The sequence below is a fragment of the Hetaerina americana genome, unplaced genomic scaffold (assembly GCF_022747635.1).
Source record: "Hetaerina americana unplaced genomic scaffold, ioHetAmer1.1.p SCAF_8, whole genome shotgun sequence".
Lineage (NCBI taxonomy): Eukaryota > Metazoa > Arthropoda > Insecta > Odonata > Calopterygidae > Hetaerina > Hetaerina americana.
Window position 1 is genome coordinate 52,031,351 of NW_027287427.1, and position 21,848 is coordinate 52,053,198.

The window sequence follows — 21,848 nt, forward strand, 5'->3', positions numbered from 1 at the left end:
GGCACGAATTTGGGATCCATTGTAGGAAAACTATTTTATGATACTGGAAAAAAGCACAGAGAAAATCCTCTCCGATTGTTAAAACTAGATATTTGAAGGGTGTAAGCCTGACGGTTTTGTTGACGGTATTAGGTTAAGCGTATCTTGACTAACGAAGACATGAGGTAAGAAAGGTTTTTAGCCTTAGAAAAGAACTGGACACCTGAGTTTCCTTGCCGTACAAAAGGAATTCTTATAGTTCTAAATTATATTTATGTACATGACCACTGCTAAATATTAAAATAAATAAATACCGTCAGAGGCAGAATAAAGAATTCGTTCTTCCCGGGCTCGATGCGCACTCATAACACAGCTGAACCCAAGCTCCAGTTTATATTAACTTAAAGACTAAAAGTTAATGAGTTAGTCAACAAACTCACCAATTATCAGATTTTGTATGTGTACGAGTGTTTTATGTTCATTTATTATAATTAGTTTATTAATTATCATAATCGGTAATCTATCGTTTACGGTAGTTTTTGGATGGACACAGGGATACATTTTTTTACCTCATAACAATAAAAAAACCCAGCATCCGACATTACGCCCCTGTTGAACTCCGCATGCTTCCCTCCTCCTTTCCTTCCGTCCAAATCCCTACCCTATTACTACCCCTTCCTCCTTTGGCTAACTTCTTCCCTCGCCGTCTTTAATATCTCATCACCAATCAAAACTCTCTATAACCATCTTTCCTGCTTACTTTGGATTTCTTCCAACAATCTACTCTCTCTCCTTCCCCACCATTTCTAGCACTTCCTCGTTTGTTTTCCTTTCTGTCCAATTCAGCTTTTCCATCCTCCTCAATGCACACTGTTCCAAAGCATCAAATCTACGCTTAAAATCCTAATTCAATTACCATTTTTCCTCGCTTTGCGCTACGCTCCTTGATAAACTTTTAACGAGCCTTTTTTTAACATCCTTGCCCAAAATCTCAGTCATAAATTTTATCTTTCTCGCGAAATCTTTTTTGCCTAACAAAATTCTTCTCTTTGTGTCCCTAGTACATTGACCATTTAGGTCTAGAACACTTCCAGCATACGTAAAATATTCTATCTGCTCTAGTGTTTGCCTTCTTATTCTAAAACCATCCTCAAAAACCGCACGTATTTCTTGCTTATATTTACTCTCATCCCATATCTATGGCATTGCATTTCAAATTCAATCAGCAATGCTTGCAACCACTTAGCTGATTCGCAAACTCAAGCTTCGTCATCAGCCACCCCAACTGATTTTACGAATTCCTCACCCACTGTCATTCCTACCTCTAGTTCTTTCCATACTTCTTTGATCATTTCCTCCACGAATACGTCGAACAGCACCGGTGAAATTGGACGACCCTGCCTTACACCTCTTCGTAACACTGTCCATCCGGACTCCCCGTTCCCCACTCGCACCTTAGCAGTCTGACACATTTACAGGTTGCGGATTAGCCACCTGTCCCTTCAATCTATTCCTATTTTCTGCAATATACTCATTAGCTTTTCTACATTATCAAACGCTTTTTCGAAATCTACGAAATAGGCAAATACATCCTGATTGATGAAGCATCTCAGGTTTTCCCGGCGTATGGTATTCAAGAAGTACTCTCGGGTTTCCCACCGGGTCAGGTTGCAGTACACCGACGTTTCGAAGGCTGACTCTGCCATCGTCTTCAGGGTGAAGTTCAGAGCATGAAAAAACCTGGTATTTATACTCTCCGCCAAGGCTCAGGTGTGCCCTGATTGGTCGGAAGCGTTAATGTGCTCCGCTACGGCCAGTCGGGTGCGTTCCCGTGCATTTTTTTTTTTTAGCTCTGGCTTCCAAGTGTTACTGATTTTGAAACCGTTGTCTTTGTTGAAATTGTTCGTGTCTAGTCGGATTTCAACGGCTTCTTTCACCACGTGATCCCAGTAGCCGTTGGCGTCATCCTGATTGTATCCTATATTCCTCTTGATTAAAGACCTCATTACTGCTACGGCATCACGCGTACCTCTCCCCTTCCTAAACCCAAACTGATCTTCCCCTAAGTAATCATATTCCCTACTCTCTATCCTTTTGTTGATGATCCTGAGAAAGACTTTAGCTACGTGGAAAGTCAGACCTTTTTTTTCTGTAGTCCTCAAATATTGCCTTCTTTCCCTTGTTTGGGTTAGAATCTAACTCTGATCTGACGGAGTCTTTCCACCAAATTCCGCTCCCATATATACTATGAAGCAGTCTATACAGACTCCTACTCCTGCATTTTCCTAAACCTATTAGAAGTTCCGTAGAAATGTCTACCCGCACGGTCTTATTTGATTTCATCACCCTCAATGCCCTTTCTATCTCATCGTCGAGCATAACCTGGACCTAAGCTCTTTTCATCTGCGTCATGTTCCTTTTCTATGTCTAATCTTGTTGGCCTAAGTTCTTTACCATACAGTTCTTCTATATATTCCTTCCATCACTCTTTAGTCTTCATGTGCAAGTAACATATTTCCTGGTTTATCGTTAATTGTTATCAAATATTTTTCATCCTTATTTCTTGATAGTTTTTTTTAGACTTCCTGTATAGCGCACAAAAATTCGTCCAGTGATGTTGCTAAATTCGCTTTAATGAACTTTATGTAAGAAGTACATCAATTTTTACGCTGTGAAGTCTACAGCAATTGAAGGAACCCCTACAAAATACATGAAAGTATCTTTTAATGACAGGCGATTTAATTGTACACTATTAAATCGCTGCATTGCAATGCGCATTTGCGGACACGCGAGAGATGCCACGACAGTAATATTTTACTCCGTGTCGTGTCGTGGCATCTCTCGCAGTTTCTAGGAATTTAGATGGGGAGTATGTTCTCTAATTTTCGTTTAGAATCATATTTTTTCAGATAAAATTCTTTGAAACAACCCCTGCAAGCTTATCTGGCAAAGGGATACTTTCACTTATGCGCGTTCATTTTCAAGCACTTATATCGCCTATAAATTAGCCTACTTCGCTGAACCACGAAAAAATGTTTCAGTTGATTCAATTCCTAGAGTTACTACCGTGACTTCCGATAGCAGTTATTCCAACGAGTCATAGATAGATGGACCACACAGAATTCACACATTGTTGAAGGAAGGTTCGGAAAATAATTGAAAATAAATGCTTCGTTCTTTCGAGAATGGAACTTTCCCTAGTTACGTGTCTTTAATTCAATTTCCTCCCTGATTACTCCACGGGGATTCTTGTGGTGCACTATTCATTCTTATTCTATTATATTATCTCACGTTTAAGCAAATATATGAGACATTTGCTTTGGTCACACGTGGATTTTCTGAGGATTTAACCCTTGTCTCTCCCTTCTATACGTCACTGACCCGATAGAAGAGCGGAAATTCCCCCACTCACGCTTACATCAGAGTAGTGAAACAATGGTGCGGCGAGTTTTGGGAGGCTTTTCTGCTTTCATGTTAAGGCGTCTGGGTCGAGGGCGCGCATTGACCTTGACCTTTGCGGCTGTATCCGGGTAGACAGTGAAGCATTATCTTGGCCCCCGTAATAATATCGTGGTCACCATGATGTGGTACGCCACATACGACGACAGCTTCGGCAAATTGCCTCATCCGTCGAAGCATCTCAAAACTGAATCACCACAGCTTCTCCTGACCCTTCTTTCCGAGAATGCAGTTGGGTTTGAATTCTATTGTTCTTTTGCTTTTGCTGTCGCTAATTCGTTGTATGCTTTCGTAATATCTTAGAGATTTTTTTAAGGGCTTGGATGTTGTACATTCATTTGCACGACTCTCTAGGAATGTTGATGTTATCTTCTCCACGTTTAGCACTTTATTTTTCATAGCTAAATTTCTAAAGAGTTATTCGTACCTATTCTAGTCTTTTTTATACCTTACGTGACCGCAACTCTTCGTGTACTGTGCATGCCAGGCATGAATGCACCCTTTGTCAAACACTGTGACGATGGTTTGCAGGGCGTCATGAAAATGTAGATTGACAAGGTAGGCCGTGCGTGTCTCCTATTCAGTCGGGGATAAGAATTAATCTGAAGTAACCGAATTTTTCTAAGGTCAATCGAAATGCATTTAACAACGAAAGATGTATTGGAACTAAATACTAGTATTTTTCACGATGGTCTCAATTCAATATTAACTAACATATTATTAATTTTCAATTAAGTATAAAATTTTATAATTAACAATCGTTACTAAGTTATTCCCTATCGATTAATTTAATAATTTATTTTGTCCACTGCATTCTACGAAAAAAGGTAGCTTTTTGGCTGGTACATAACGCCTATCAACGTCTGCTTATCGAGAGCACTTCCTCTAATTTGCCCTAAATTATAGCAGTCATGTTTTCGTAGCATTAGTTATTGAATGATGCAAAGAATGAAATTCATCGGGCGCTCAAGTAGTTTAAGAGAAGTGGTTGGAGCAGTGGCTCAAATTTGGGAGAACTATTCAAGGATAGAACAAACACAGGAAAAGAAAAGGTGCGGAGAACTGGCAAGTTAGATACTTCACCGTAACAAGTAATTAAGTTACACGAGTGATATAGCTTTAGAGGAAATACATATGCCGAAATAGTTGGAAAATTAACTTATTTCTGAAGAATTCTAGAGTGGAGAATGTTAGGCAAACGAGGAAAGTGCAGGGATGGGAAAGGGATGTTGGACGGGATGAAGGGAAGAAGGAAGTATTCAGAGATGAAGAGGGACCTGATGTAGAATAGGTTGCTGGATTGTGTTTTGTTTTGTTAGGAGTCACCAAATATTTATTTTGTAGTTGTGTCCATCCAAAAACCTGCCTTAACCGGTAGATTATCTTATAATAATAATAATTCTAGAAGGAAATTGGCAAAGTGGAAAGAGTATCGTAAGAGTAATTGCATTAAGTGAAGCAGCTTTTGAGCAGAAGAGGAACAGGAGTGCACTAAACAAATATGTTCAGAGAAGATCAGTAACAACTTTGGCATGGTTCATAGTTATTTTATGGCTCTGAATTTGGTATTTGACTGAAGTGGAGGCGTGTGGATTTGTAAAAATATGAGATATTACTGTAGAGAAGAATTGGACACCAAAATCAGCAGAAAATAAAATTAACGATGTACTAAATATGATGGGTAAGGAAAGAGTGTGTTCTCGGGATAAATGTGGAAGGATAAGGTATAACCTGGTATACTGAAAGGCAGAATGGAATGTTCAAGACTCATAGGGGCACAGCTAAGGAAGCAAGGTTTGTACAATAAAAATAGGCAAGCTTGATAGAATGAGGGGAAGCAGAAAGTATGCAGAATTAGAAACGTCATTATACAGTGTGCAGTATTTCTAACACATGACCTATGCATGCAAAAGAATTGACGAAAATGAAAAGAAGGGAGGAAAGGCATCTTAAGGCCATTTTCACAATTGTAAATCTCCAACAAAATGTGCAATCGAAAGTGAAATTCCAGTGAAATTGGTTTACCAGAATGATTACCTGGTTTATTCTTTATTTAATATATATGAGTCATTACTTTCATTTGAAAAAAATATAAAAATAAACTATTTGTTTGACGATTATTGCAAATTTTTAGATGACACTTGCAATAGTTTTAGTATTATCATTTTTTGAATTTATTTTTCATCGTTGATTGGGCAATATTTCTTTTGGTAAAAGAATACCTGTACGAGTTCTATCCAGAAACTATCCAGCTATGCAATATTGTGAGAAAAATGGACTAACTAGATCAATTAGTCCTTAGCCCCCTTCGAAGTACTCACACATGTATCCCAGCGTTTATTCCACATTTCAAAGCCATCGTCCTTTTACCCCTGGTTCGATTCACCACTGAGGACTACTTTTATTTACTTTAATTTCATGTATATATTGTTGCGGAAGACGAATAAAATTGAGTAGAGAAGTTAGATTAGCCAGCTCGAACTTTGCTGAAACCCCAGTAAGATTATTAAAAACAAACCCATGGTAACAAGGGTTTTGCATTTCCATTACTAAAATAAGACCGAGAAACATACTGAGCAGCAATATCATAAAATGATTCGATTGGGTATCAAAATGGTTGCGTGTTGGGGGTTTCCAAACAACTCCGATCATTCTCCCCCCCTTAGCACGCGTGACTTAAAATCATTTTTCTCCCGCGGGTATCCACTCGGCATTTTATCTCCAGCCTACGTAAATGGCATAGCAGCGCAAGCGCATCGGCAAATCTCATCTTAAGTTTCCAAGCGAAACCCAGGTTCTCTCTTTGATGAACCGTATCATGCGTGATAACCAGCTTTCCTGTCAATCGCAACTTTATTTTCTATTCGGTGGTTGATTTACTTTCATTTGTGTGTAGAATCGAGCGATGGCGCGAGAGGGGTACCGACGGTCGTTAAGCGGTATTCACATCCAGGGGAGGAATAGTAATGCCTTCACTTGGAGGGTCCATTTCTACTACAGCGCTCACCTATAAGAGTTCAAAATTGTATTCGATACCAAGATATTAGTACCGACGCCGTCCTAATCGTATTTTGAGGGTGATAGATAATTTTTGCCAGATCGTTCGGACATTTTAAATACTGTCTTTTTCCATAGTCAAATAATTTATTTTACTTTTGTTACCGAATAGATTGTTTGAGCCTTATTCAGCAATGTGAAATTGCAAAAATGTTTGCATTTTAAACTTCTACAGACATCTTTCTCTTTTCAAAGTATACCAATCCGGTATTTAAACGAATAAAAATCAATCACTCCTGAGTAGAACCGTACGTATAATTAAGATTAAGATAAAAATCGATTGAGTCTATAGTTCGTGCTCTGATTAACGTTTTCGTTAATGACATGGAAACACGGCTTTTAAGGTCGACAGACTCCCTATTGGTTTGTTTGTTAGAGTTAGGTTCAAATTGGTTGAGATTGGATTCTAACGTTTGTTCGTCTCTCGTAAATATAAAAATTGTTTTAAAGTTTTTTTATGTTAACACGGTTAGGGGGAGGGGGTCTCATCAGTTTTGAGCGAATTACGGAAAAAACTTAGTGGTTTTCTTTTACACGAAGCAGTAGTAGTAGTAGTTTTCAGGGGTGGCGACCGACAGCTAAGGTCATTTGCGCCATAGGGGATGGACAGGAAAGGATGAAGGGTGGAGAGAAACCCGGCGTCAGCATTAGCCTACTCTTTACGAAAGGCGCCAAGAGGTCCGCAGTTTAATGTCCCATCGACGGCGTACTCACTCAAAGTGCCCTCCACAAAGCACCTCGAGTAGGGATCGAGATTCCTCTGAAAAATATTCAACACCGCCGGGATTTGAACCCGCGCTCTCAGGGTGGGAAGCCAGTTTGTTAGCCCCCGCACCATCTCGATCCCCCTTTTACATGAAGCTCTCAAGATATAATCACATGGTGCGACTTCAAGTGTTCATTGTTTTACTGTTGCATCGATTTTTTAGAGAAAGCAATGGTATTTCATTCACTTGGGGATCAAAACTTTCACCCGCAAAAGGCGGAAACCGGAAGACATGGGAGGGGAGCACTTTACGTTGAACCTTTTGAAGAAGTTGTATTTCAATCAACTAATTGGAGGGAACAAATTTCACAGGAACCATTTTTGGGTAAAGCCGCACGCTAATAAAATTCTTTGAACTTTAAAGTTTTTATATTATACTTTTAGCACCAATTTTACAATCGCAGAAGTAAACTATACGTAGGTAAATAAAAATTAAATTTTTAGAATTCGATGTTGCCCAATATTTGACTAACGGTTTAATTATACTCAAACCATGTCATTAAATTTGATGAAGTTTTGAACAAGAAGCGTGTCAAGTGTTTTGCGTTGGCAAGTATTAAACAACATGTATTTTTGTTTATTACTGTCTTGTATTGATCAAATATCTTCCATCAAGTTTGCTTTTTGTGATAAGAGAAAGAAGGAACCAAGTTTTTATAACTGAATGTAAATTCACATAGACTTTTTCTGTTTAAATGAACCTTTCACTTACGTGTATACTTTTAAACTTTTCACTCTCGGAATATTTCTAGATTTACCGTGTTATTGAGTTGCCAAAATAATCATAAATATTGTAATAAAATTTAATTATTCGTATTATATTTCACTCATGTATCTCACACATAGTATAGCTATTTGAAAGTCATTGTTCGAAAGCATGTCACCATTTCCTTATAAGAACAATATTTATCACAGCAACATCTTAAAAAATGGATAGTTTCCCAAAATGTTCATTAACTGCCCGAACGGGCAAGAATTAACCGTCCCGGTGAGTGAAGTCTCACCTTTACTGGTCATTGTACATATGAAACGCATGGCATTGAAATGAAGAAACATGGCTGAAGTGGAATTGTGGTTTTCGAGAAGGTGAAACTCAAAACTAGGAATAAAATATGAAATCCGAACCGAACAGCCTTGTTTTGGATTGTCTCAAGGTGACGCCAGAGCGTTTTCCTGACAGCAAACACAGCACAAGCGTACAGAAACTGCGGGCGAATGATGGGCCTGTAAAGTCGTATCCTGTCGGCGTGACCCAGAGGAGGAATCACGGAGGAAAGGCAGCCGAGGCGGATCCTTGCGACTAGTCCCTTCTGAGGGCAAAATTCGAGGTGCGGCTGAAAAGTTAGCTGGTTGTTGAGAATGACACCAAGAAATCGGTGCGAAGAAGCTCTCGGCATAATGTATTGCTAGAAGAAAAGAGGAACGCGGCGCGTGCCTTTACTTTTACGGGAAAAATGAATATGCGTGCTTTTGTCAGGATTGATTCGTATTTCACAGGTCAGTGTCTCCGGTGTAGTTTGTCAAGGTGTGCGGTAAGTTGTCTGATGTTCGCGCAGCGTGTTCTAGGTGTGGCGGCGATGGCAGTGCCATCGGTGTACATGCAAAGTGAAGTGTCATGTGCAAATGGCAGATCGTTGACGTACAAGTATATGGCTGCGTAGATTTTCGCGGCGGTGGCTTGAAGAATTCTCCATGTCCGGGTTTTCACCGCGTTGTTGTTTGAAGCCGACAACAGTTTCGCCGAAGTTTCATCCGGCGTCTTCAGGTCGAAGATGAGGGACTCAGATTTTGGCCGTCCTTATATAGGTGGTCCCGTCCAGGTGCTGCTCTCTGATTGGTCCTTTTTCGGAGGACTCTCTTCCACGCGTTGTGGAGATGGTAGCCTTCATCTCTATTGAAATTCGCCGGGTTTTTGGCTATCTCAATAGCTTCTCTGATTAGGCGTGGGTAATATCTACTTTCTTTACTTATGATTGTAGCGTCATGGAATAGAATATCATGGCCGGGTTCACTCCACTTATGCTCGGAGATGGCCGAGAGGTGAAACTGTTTGTTCGTAGTAGCCCGGAGGTGTTCTTTCATCCGAACATTCATAGCTCGGCATGTTTCCCCGATGTAGGCTTTCCCACATGAACACGGTACTTGATAGACTGATCTGATGAAATCTGAGTCCCTCATCTTCGACCTGAAGACGCCGGATGAAACTTCGGCGAAACTGTTGTCGGCTTCAAACAACAACGCGGTGAAAACCCGGACATGCAGAATTCTTCGTTGACGTACAAGTTGAATAACAGAGTACTGATAAGAGAGCCCTGTGGCACGCCCGCCTCGGCTCTCTTTACAGAAGAGAGGGATTCACCCAACGACACGCGGAACGTACTATTGGAGAGGTGATTTCGGACGAGAAGGAGAAGGGTAGGGGAAAATGAGGAAATGTATTTTGTTTATGAGGCCCTTGTACCACACGCGGTTGAAAGCAGGGTGACGTCGAGGAAGGCGGCGTCCGTCATACGGCGAAGTTTGAAGCCGTGCGAAATACGAGGGTCATCCGGAAAGTAGTACCCGTTCGTGAAATAAAGACACAAAAGTAAATATTAACAAACATAAAAAATTTTATTTGAAAGAGGATACTTTAAACTACTTCTCAACATAATCTCCAAGCAAATTAAGGCATTTGTCATAACGTGTGACAAGTTTCTGTATTCCTGCTGCATAGTCCTTCGCCGCCAGCTCATTGAGATACGCGAGGGACCCATCTTGCACAAATTTTTGCATAATGCAGATGGTGTTTAACAATTTCATGAACAATTGTTCGAGAAACATTGGGAAAATGCTCACAGATGTCATCAATTGTGACGCGCCGATCGTTCCTCACGAATTCGTCAACTGAGCTCACCAGTTGGTCTGTAATGACAGACGGTCTCTCCGAACGCTCATCGTCGTGTGTGTTCCCCCTCCCCATGTTGAAGTTGCGACACCACCGCCGAACAGACGACTCGTCCATTACATTGTCTCCATACACCTCCTTTAATTGGCGATGAATATCACATGGGCGAACGTTTCTTGCATTGAGGAATTTAATCACTGCCCTCACTTCACAACTGGCGGCGTTCTCAATTTTTTTAAACATTGTAAACAATCACAGAAACAACACAGGCAATGCTAGCGTCACGCAACTTGGCTCAGAGAAGGCAGACAAGCCACTGAAGCTATCTGACCTCGTCCAGCGGCTACTCGCGTCGTCAGCACTTCATGCGGCACGAACGGGTACTACTTTCCGGATGACCCTCGTACATTATCTGAGGCTTAGGATCTCATTAAATCACAGGTTACATAAACTTTGAGTAATAGGTAACTTAGGAATTATTAGGGGATTAGGATAATGAATATTAGTTTTACGGATAATTGGGAGTTAGATTAGAGAAAGAGGTAAAATTTTGATTTCCCTACTCCCCAAGTATATCTGCAGAAGTTTATTTCTTAAATATAATTCTATTTTTAGTTAAATAACATCCCTTGATATTTGATTATTTAATCTATATTTATGAAATATTTATATCGCTTACCCGATGTAAATTCTCTTGTGTTTTAGGGTTCGGTAAGGAATTACACAACAACACATTTAAGTAAATGAGAAAAACTCTTTATTAAAGAAAATTAACACTTATGTCATGTAATTCAAAAGAGTCATTAGTTATATGAAATGCAGTTGCAGTAGTATGGGCTTCTAATGCAACGCTCGTAAATTATTATCTGTCATCTCTTAAATTCCGTAAAATTTGGTGATATTGTTCAACATGTTCATCAAGTGGAAAGATATAATCTTGATGCCTGAAGTGCTTCCTTACGTCAATCCCAATCACGGAGGGTAGACTGTCAGCAAATTTTAACACCCCCTGCAAAAAAAATGCAAACATTTAACGAACCAGGATACAACTTAGGTGGTTTGATGAGATAATGATTAAGTGTAATTTCAGCTAAAATATGGCTTGTACTTATTAATTTCCAAAATAAACAAGAAAAATGATATATTTTCAGAATAGAATATTGAATTTACGAATTTTGATAAATACTCATATTATTTATTATTGTTATTAGGTAATCTACCGGTTAAGGTAGGTTTTTGGATGGACACAGCTACTAAATAAATATTTTTTGACTCCTAGCAAAACACAACATCCTACTCTACATCAGGTCCCTCTTCATCTCTGAGTACTTTCTCCCTCCCTTCATCCCGTCCAAAATTCCTATTCTGTTCCTTCCCTTTCCTCGTCTGCCCAACATTCTCCCATCAATTACAGTCTTCAACATCCCACTGCCGGTCAATAGCCCCTTCATCCACTTTTCCTGCCTCCATAGGATTTCTCCCAATAAACCCCTCTCTTCGCCCACCATACCAAGTACTTCCTCATTTGTTTTCTTCTCGGTCCATTCCACCTTCTCCATTCTTCTCCACACCCACATTTCAATAGCCTCCAGTCTACGTCTATCCTCCTGCTTCAGTGACCACGTTTCCGCGCCGTACATAGCTACGCTCCATATCAAAGTTTTGACGAGTCTTTTCTTAATATCCTTACTCAACGTCCCCGTCATCAACTCCCTCCTCCTTGTGAAAGCCTCTTTGCCTAGCGCAATTCTTCTCCTTACGTCCCTACTACTTTGACCATGTTGGTCTAAAACACTTCTGAGATACGTAAACTGTTCTACCTGCTCTAGTTTTACCCTCCTATTTTAATGTTTAGCTTAGCCTTTTTCTTTCTAGAAAATCGCATAACCTTTGTTTTATTAATATTGATTCCAATCCGATACCTGTCGCACTGAATTTCCAATTCACTGAGCAATACTAAATACTCATAGCTTAGCAAAATATTTATACCGTTGAAAACGTTTCTTTTGGGAACGCTGAAGAGTATGAATTGAATGTGATGATTTATTCAATTATGTATATCAATGATGTATTATTAATTAATTTTACTTAAGCTTACCTCTGTATCGACGGATTCGTCGAATTCAGAGTAGTAAATGCGAACCTTCGCTGTGATTGCACTCAAATTATAAGCGGGTGGTCGCTCCTGCCCGTAGACTCTCCAGTTGTCCTCTCCCATGTCGAACTGGTGTAGATAACCTGTGACGTGGGACAGATTTTTGTACGAATATTAGTATTTGGCAATACAGCTATGAAGGGTGATTTCCAATCAACCCGCGCGAATTAATGCAAGGAGAAATTGTAGATCCGTATTGGCAGTCGGAATCGTCTCCGCTTGTGTGTCCACGATGTGCCGGTCAGATCAAGGGACGGAGTTTTTTTTCTATTAGTGACAAAAAACCTTTGTCTAACAACTCTGCCCGCTCGTACAACAAACATTTTCCGAGTATTAGGGCCGCATTAGAGTAATTATGGTAATTTTGGAAATTAGGGGAAGTGTTAGCCAAGTGGGAACTCCAATAAGATAGTGCAATAGGAAATATTTTGTAATATTCGCATTATAGAGTGTCAATGAAACTATTGAATTGAATAAAACAACGGTTTCGCCAGTATTTCAACTTATAAAACGTGCCAATTCAGCCCAAAGAACGCGGTGAAAGCCCGAAATTAATGTAGTCCTCATCAAATCTACACCGTGGAACATCCGAACTAACGTAATAACTAGAATTAGTTGTATTCCTCAATTGTTTGGTTAAATAACCCGTTATTAAATGAATAAATGAAATGAAAGGTCTAAGTAAGGAAATAAGAGTCATCAATACCGTTTTCGCGTAACTAGTAACTTAATATGAGCGACTGTTAAAATGAATATGATTCAAGCAGTGGTTTAACTTTTACCTAAAATAACAGTAATAACTACTGCCATTCACATTTAATGACTCATACCATGCATCCAATTCGGCGCCAAAGCGGAACTAAGAAGACAAACAAAGACTAAACAGACTTCAACCATGTTTTGAATGGAATAATTTTCAGGCTGCAATTGAGTTTGTAGCAAAACGCGATAGGAGCATATTCTGTGCAGATCGTCGTTGCGCACAAATGCGCAGATGAGTGTTTTGAAAGCACCAACCAAAAAAATTCAAACCCTCTCTCAAAGAAGATGCAGTAAAAGCACTAGAAGGGCAACACAAAGTATTATATCAGGGGATTTCAACTACTTGGTTCAAGATGTAGCGTACTGGCAAATTTGTCGGACAATCATTAGAAAGCCTCTATCATAGATGTGTTACACACAGCTTGAGAAAAATCATGGAATATTATGGGAAATAGTTTGTACCTGATAATGCAACCTGAGCCAAGTGAATAAGTGTTTTCGTTGAAGTCCTGTCGGGATGATGCTCCAGGTATTTAGTCAGTAGTTCCTGTGAGAACAAATGCATAGAAAGGAGAGAGAGGAAATATTAGAAATCTTTAAATAACTTTTAATGCGCAAGCCATCTACAAGTACATGCGTCACATTATATAATATTTTAGCAAATGCATAAAAATATTTTTATGATTAATGCTATTTTATATATAAAAGAAAATTAATTTAAAAAATATAAGATAACTTGGAAGCGTTGTTTAATTTCAAGAATCTCCAAAATAATTCCCACATATAGTAGAAAACCTATTTATTTGCTTAGTACATAATTCCAAAACGTGCCTCATATAAAATCAAAATTTTGCATGAAAATGTTATGGGAAATCGTTAACTGTTTAATTTTTTAATAATCTACGCTTGTTCACCGATTTTATCTCCTCGGGATTTCATTTCACATTTCACAATGGTGAAATATCAAAGTTAATAATGAAGGGCCGTTTAATCATTTCATCGCGGGAAGCAAACTCCAAGGGTGTTATGGAATTCCGAAAAAAACTTCTTCAGGTCCCATAATACACAGATTTCATGAAATATCACCGTGCCAGAAAAATACCCTTTTTACATCATTGTCGAAACTTCTGCACTATTTCTTCGGATTGTGAAGCATTCGGGGTCCTCACATTTTGATTTATGATTCCTCACTAGCCCCTCTGTCTTTTCCCTTTTTCATTTTATAGTTGCAGTTTCTTGCATACTATTTCATAACTGTTTTTTTATAAGTCCATCAAGTATTTCGATCATGCGTTAAATTAGCAAAAAGGGTTATAACAGTATGTTTGTAAATACAGGGTCCGTACAGTAAGTATCGGGACTTTTTCCAATCATCAAAAATTATTTAATACTTAATAATCTTCAAAATACATTCCTCCTGCATCTATACACTTACAGGTAGTAAGTTACCTGTAGTTCGGCGTGTCTGCCACTCGTCATAAGCCCGCTGGAAGTCGGTTTCCGGAATAATGTTGACCACCTTTGTCGTTGCCGCCTGAACCGCCTCGATGGAGTCGAACTGATATCCATTGAGCTCCCTTTTTATCGCGGAAACAGGGAGCCAGGTCGGGCCTGTAGGAGTGGTGAGGCAACGTTGCCACGCCGAATTTTGTCGGCAGCTGCTGTCTGTTTTTGTTCCTCGCTCAAGACTGTCGGCACCAGCTTCGCGCACACTTTACTCATCGCAAGATCCTCTGTTGCAATGGTGTGGACGGTTGCGACTGAAAGGCGGGTCACCTCACTGATAAGGCCGATGGTTAAACGCCCGTCAGAGTCTAAAACCTTTTTCACTTTGGCCTGAGCATCGGTTCGAGCGGTCGTCGGGCGTCCGACGCGGTGCTCGTCTTCGACGAGCTCCTTGCCTTCCTTAGACATTTTGTGCTTGAGAAAGTCCCACTACAAAACTCTTGTGCGGCTTAAGGCATCATCCCCATAAGCCTTTTTAATATTTTCAAGGGCCTCCGACGCGGATTTGCCGAGTTTAACGTAAAACGTCACAGCGTAGCGTTGCTCGACGGTGCGCTCCATGTTGGCCCGACGACACCACAAACAATCACACGTCACAAAAATCCATCTCCTATCTCAACGCATGTCCAAAGTCAACTGAAATAAAGTGCGTCTGAGTGGTGGGGGACCCCTCTACCGAGCCGATCGGTCGGACCCCCATCCACCGCTCCGTTGATGCTAAAGCGAACCAGTCACGATACTTATTGTTCGGACCCTGTATGATTTATTTGAATTTTATATTTAAATGTCTATAATATTAAATTTTTAATTATTAATTAACATCAGCGCGTTTCCTGCTACTTGGCTATCTTAGCGATCTGATACTTTGTTTGAAAAGATTGAGGTCTGAGATTGAAGTAGGCGTAGAGAGGCAGCGTAACGCTGATGGCTGAGATAGAGGGGAAAATGTTGGGAAAGCGGGTAGAGAAAGGAGGAAAGGGAAGACGCGGAAAGGCTTCGTGGACGGCTTGAAGGCTGTTAGAAGATATGCAGAACTGCACACATTTTTTACGTGAAAACAAAGGCTTCTTCATGGGCATGTCCACATGACAGTATGAATATGACGGAAAGTATGAAGAACTGAAAAAACAAATAATGTAGAATGTGAATGATGAAGTTCATGTAAAATGAAATGGAGAGAGTTATTTGGAGCCAATAATATCCACTTTTGATAAGTTAATGTATTCAGGTCAATTATCTTTGTGTAAAATAATCGCCCACACAAATAAAACTATGCTTAAATATTCAACACTTTAAATAATTTCTACAGCTGGTGAAGTCAACATGATCATCTTCAAATAGCGTACCCAAGTACCTAGATACGCTCGATCATTACAGTATCTTTAAGAAGACAGGAAATGGTAATAATTATTTCTAAACATGCAAGTAAGTGTAAGTTAAAGCATATAAACTGACGCATTCATTCGGTATCAACAGGGAAAATGATATACTTCAGCTTGATATAATATCACCTTCCCGCTGCGTAACGGTCTTACCTGCTTTCGTAGAGGTTACGGGTTCGAAGCCGGGCTAGAAGATGTTTGCGATTGAAAATGTTGATAGATGCTTGCTAATGATAAATCATTTTCTGCCTTCAATAGTGTGAATTAATTTTTTGTCTAGCTATATAATCATGCCTTTATCTTCCTCAGCAGAGCACCCGTTCCATTCTTTCTCTGTATGCTATTCATAGTGGCTCACTAAACTCTCCGCCACATTTCATTTACGTGAATATTAACATAAAGTTAAAGATACAGCGTAGTTCATCCGTTTGTCTTCAAGTGTAACAAATATTCGGGTAGATAAAACCAACAGTTTATGTGTTACTTTGACCCAACTTTTTCAATTAATCACAGTAGGTATTTCTTCAAAAATTTGGGACGATATTTCATATATATTAGTTCATGGGAAATCATCAAAATAATAAAAGTTTAGCAATAAGGAAGCCATCTCGTGCAGAATAAAAATTATATCTAATTTAGTGTGAGGACCGTATGCAAGATAACAATCAGGGCATTATTGTTCGCGCCAGTTCGTGATATATGATCACTGCGCCTGCGCACAGCTCGAAAATTGTGTCGGGTTGTAGTGAGGTGTGGCGTTGGTTGGGCTCACTTTGGACCACTTGAAGCATTGACAGTGGAACTGAGTTTGAGCGATCGACAGTGAACAATTCAGACGCTGGCATTCAGCCAAAAGCTAAGTTTTGGAATTTGTTAGTGAATCTTTTTTTCCTTGTCTTTTTTGCGTTATTAGGTCGTAGTCACATCACTTCAGCGTCACCTTTTGGTAAAAATCACTTCAGCTGTTGGTCCCTTTACCTACAGCTGAAGTGATTTATATATGGTAAAAGGTAGATGATTTAGTAGAGGCAGGATTTTCAAGAAATAGGGATGGGCGGAAGGAAATGAGCAACCGGAATTAGCCTTTTTAGCGAAAAATGCCAAAGATTCAACAATCAAACATCCCATTCGACAGACATCGTACTCCACTTTAAGCGCTCTCCACATTGCACACCAAGTAGGGATTGGGATGCCTCTGCAAAATTCGTACTACTTCATGGATTTAAAAAGATTGGGCATAGAGTGGCATGTCTAACTTTTTGCATAATGTAATATTATTTACCACTTTGAAGAGATTTTAGTTCTCACCTCGCTATGCTTCTCTGGCTGCAATCCGTAAACCTCCGATGCAAATGCAGCGCATAATTGGTACACAATCGGGAGCTTGCAGAGAACTGTTGACGTCAACCTTGACATAGTGGAGACACCTATTTCCTTGATATTACCGAAAACTAGAGTTCGCACCTGGAAAAGACAAACTAAATTAATTTTTGACTCTCTGAAGGGCAGATAATGTTTAAACCTTAGGGCAAACTCTAATTTAACTAGTACATATATAAGCAAAGCTTTCCTTGGATATATGAACAAGATTTGTATCGAAAATTCGAATATTTAAATCGAAAATGCCCACGAAAATAATAGTGTATGCAATAGAACTCTGTACTCAATTTAAGATGACATCGGATTCGAAGCGTATTATAATTGGCTAGAAACATAGAAAGGGTGTATGCTTAGATACTCATATATATGTTGGCTGATTTCTGAATTTAGATGTCGTTTTCGCCTAACGAACACTTATGGAATTTGATAGCAAGCGTGTGCATTATTAGTGTGCATATGGAACGCGGAGATATTAATTAAAAGTGTTTCAAAATGCCTACCGTGATCTAAAAGTAGTATGTGGAAACGTGTAGTTGGCAGGCATGCAGGCTCACAAATATTAAGGCCCAAAATAAAGACTGCAAGCCAAAACCCAGACAAAGCTTCAGGATATCGGAAGGGAATGAGTTGTGACTCATGTATACAATGAGTATTTATAACACCAGAGTAAATGAAAGAAAAGTGGATGAATCGGGATGATTGGGTTGATAAGAAAGTCACAAGTAGTTGAGGAGATTCGAAGAGCGAGAAACATTAGGAGTCTGAGGAACAGAAGGAAATGTATGAAACTATGGATTAATATAAAGGAAACTATTGAAGCTAAGATTGTACGGCAGCAAGACTGACTTTATTGAAAGAGCGTTTCCCGAAACGACTTAAAATCGGTTTACCGACTTAACGTACTTCAAAAAAAAACAAGGCTGTGAAAAGGCATATATGTGAGTGTATAATATGCATAATTTAGACACGTCTGTTCTCAAAGTTCACCCGAGTGCGGGTTTTCTATTGTTTTTCAATGATCTAACTACGGCAAGGAGTACGAGACATGATACTCACAAAATCCGATGTAATGACTTGCGCCACCATTTCAAGTTTCGGCATCAATTTAGTAAATATGATCGAAGGAGCTATCAAATGCAAAACGTTGACTTTTCCATTGTACTCGGGTCTTGTGGATGCCATCACGACCATTAAGTTGGTGCCCAATGAAAATCCGATTACGTCAACCTTCTCCGTCTTCGTCGTTGCGAGGATGTAGTCAATCACGGCGGGTAGGTCATACATTCCCATCTCGTGCCAACTACGGGAAAAATACACAGAGATTGTATAGTCTACTCTATAGTCAAATATTTTAATAGGGTATTTCAGGCGATTTACTTGATTTTTTCAAATTTCATCGAAATTAATATACGTTTAAGTAAAATGTTCGATATATTGAAAGTTTTTCAAGTGATGTTTCACAAATAAAATCAAAATATTGTATGAGTATTGTTAAAAGTTAAGATAATTATTATAAAATAATATATTAGAAAGAATATTATGAGAAAAATTGTGTGGGAAGTCTATGGCAGCACGAAGATTATTAGCGTAACTATAACGGATTGATGAATACGGACAAATATTTTCAGTTAAATGCTGACAAAGAGGAAATAGCTTTAGCCCTACATTATTTAGAAATGCGAGGCTGCAGCGAGAGTTTAAGAGATGTTGACAAGAATCATATAAGAAATTCTTTTTTGATTTTGCATGAAGTATTCACTAGATTGGCAAACTCTAAACACGGAAGTTCAAACTACCCGGGAGTAAAATGATAAGGAATATCACTAAATATCCAAATGGCTGATGACCTGAAGCCTCCTGCCACACACATTTTTGGTTCATTTAGGGACGAAAATTCAAAACTCACCTGAAGTCCCAAAATTCATCTGTGCACTCGGGAATGGTCGTGTGCATTTTTGAAACGCTTGCTCCCCGAAGATTCATCATCCAGACGTCAAAACCTGCCTCCGCTAAGAGGTAACCTTGAGGATAATATGTGAAAATTATTAGATTTTCTGTTAGGGTCACAATTTTACCATAACGTCACCATGGATAATCTAGCGATTAAAACTTCATATCCATCTACGCAATACCCTGCAAAACACCCCCAGAGCGTGTGGCGGGGGTGGTGTCTGGGCTCCGGCCATACATGCAATTATAATAGTTCAGACATGCATTTGAATATATATTAGCAAATATACAAAAATACTCTGATGCACATGCACACACATATTCCTGTATACATCATGCAACAAATGGTTTGTTTGGGGAAATGATTAAATTTTATTCATTAAGTTAGTATCCGAGGTCAGGCAGGACAAATTCGATTTTGATCTGATTGCGTGTAGAGCAAGAACTAGCACTTGAATATCTATGTGACTGTGTCTATCTCTCTAACTTTATATCGGTGGTCGAATCTACCATTGTAATATGGCGCCATAGTAATTACCTCTTGTCCAGAGTTACAAACAATCTCAGGTGTCCTGTACCTTTCTAAAAGTCTTGCCTACTCTCATCGTAAATCATAAGAGGCTCCCAACCTAATTCCTCCAGCATATCCATCACTTGTCTTGTAGTAATTGTTAATGAACCTGGAGGATTTACTCGAAACCTTATCCAATTTCTAAATTAACGTTTTCTCACATAAATCCAAGATACTTGCCGCATACTCTAAACGTGGCCTGAATAAAGCGTAACGTGACCACGGAGACCTTAGACGCCCTTAAATGGTTCGTCCATAAGCATTTTTAATGCCATACACAGCCGATGAGCACTTAAATGTAACCAAACGTCATGCTTTACTAACATTATTTTCTTCCAGCTTCAGTCCTGTATTGATTTCACTACCATTCGTGCCTTTCTAGGAGCTTCTTCTCCTTCATCACGTTCCCCGCTTGCCCAATATTATCTTGCCTACCGCATTCTTCTCCGCTCACTTTCTCTCGGTCTCATCTCCATCCACCCATCAAACCTTTTTTCGAATTTTACGTATCTATCTGATTCCTCTCTTCTCCCATTGTGCTCTTCTTTGTCCTATTTATTTTCTCTGTTATCTAAAACCCGACATTCTAGGACCCTCCCAATCCGAAATGCAAGAAAAATAGCAAGGGATACAAAAGAATGGTGGGCTGGAAAATCCTCGGATTAAATAGCTAATGACCCCGACTTGAAGTGATATCGATTGGACAAAAATATGTGTATATTTCTAAATTGTAATAGCCATTAGAAAAATGCCAGCACTTTTTCTCTAATACCCCCGTCTCTATAGTACAAATGAAGGATGAGGAGATGCTTGATTCAGTGATCATATTTCACCACCTCATACTTGAAATGTGTCCACCCAATGTTCGTTTTTGCATGAAATATTGTCGATAAATTTTATCTGATACTCCCATGCGAATTCTTGTAATGTGGTACCCAATGATCGTTGCGGTCCCATCACTAGCCATGCGTATGAGGTCAGTAGTAGTCCATGAATGAGAATGACCGGGTAGGGCTTTAATCCTCCCATTGTTCTGTCGGCGGGAATCCTGTGGATCGTGTGATGATACCCGTCCTCGGATTTCACCGCGTGATGTTCCAAAGAGTAGCCCTGAGCGTTGACCGCTTCTCTCTGCCAAATGAGAAGGAAATTATTAGTTGGTCTTGAGATGGCAACATGCCGCGGAGACGCCCAGGAAAAATCATTTGAATGGAGAGGGGGGATTTAATTGCAAGAGGAACCATCGGTGGTGTTTTGGCCATGAATAACAATTTCTCGGTCTAATAGTACAACTTATTATAACCGTCGACCGGCCGGAATGTAAGATCAAGTGTTCGAATGCCGGCCCTATGAACATATTTTTTATTTGCGGCTCAACTCCACGCATGAATAACCACTGTCATCAACTTGAAGGTTTGTTTAATAGGTGAGGATGGGTTTATCTCGTACTAAATCTACAGATACTTCCCGCGATCCACCAAAAAGGTGCGGGGATTTTAAATGAATTCAATGTATTAATCATGTTTAAAATTTGCGGAAATGAGGAAGAATTTTCTTTTCTAAAAGGTCGTGGTCGTTATTTTAGGACGTTATAATAAGTAATTGTCATTGATAAATGGTTTCAATCCCGATCATTTCCATGGAATTCTTGAATAACTGGTAGACTTGAAAGTTTTACTATACTTTATATGCAGGGAATATTTTCCTACAATAATGTCATTTTTTAAATTCAATTCAGATTGATAGGTGCAATTAGGATGAATGAAAATCGACCTGATAAAACTTGATATCGTCGTTTGGTCAATATTTTCTGACTGCACCCATGCATTCATGAAATCTGTGGTAGTGTTTTTTATCAGTAACATTAATATTAATTAATTTTTTTGCAACTTGAATTTGTTTCTCGCACACAAAAAATTGACCTCCCATGGTATCGTCATTATTTCTTTGCCAGGCGAAAAGAACGTCCTCTTAGCTCAGCCTGTTCTTCATTA

The 21,848-nt window shown here is 39.3% G+C and overlaps 2 protein-coding genes across 2 annotated transcripts in view; both read right to left on the minus strand.

Moving 5' to 3' along the window:
* LOC139698024 (lipase 3-like) overlaps positions 1-21,848 on the minus strand; it is a 65,985-nt gene that overhangs the window by 29,206 nt on the left and 14,931 nt on the right. The gene's annotated exons all lie outside the window — the stretch shown is intronic.
* On the minus strand, positions 10,988-20,979 carry LOC139697826 (lipase 3-like). The gene is made up of 7 exons (XM_071596682.1): positions 20,790-20,979; positions 19,240-19,354; positions 18,390-18,633; positions 17,262-17,417; positions 13,528-13,612; positions 12,247-12,386; positions 10,988-11,157 (listed from the first exon to the last, which is right to left on the minus strand). The coding sequence occupies exons 1-7, from the start codon at positions 20,881-20,883 to the stop codon at positions 11,011-11,013; spliced, it is 981 nt and encodes a 326-aa protein (XP_071452783.1). The 5' UTR covers positions 20,884-20,979; the 3' UTR covers positions 10,988-11,010.

Coding starts and splice junctions, on each gene's coding strand:
- LOC139697826 (XM_071596682.1), bottom strand. CDS start 20,883: ATGGGAGGATTAAAGCCCTACCCGGTCATTCTCATTCATGGACTACTA. Junction 17,418..18,389: donor AAGTCATTACATCGGATTTT/GTGAGTATCATG, acceptor TGTCTTTTCCAG/GTGCGAACTCTAGTTTTCGG. Junction 12,387..13,527: donor GGCTCAGGTTGCATTATCAG/GTACAAACTATT, acceptor CCCACGTCACAG/GTTATCTACACCAGTTCGAC.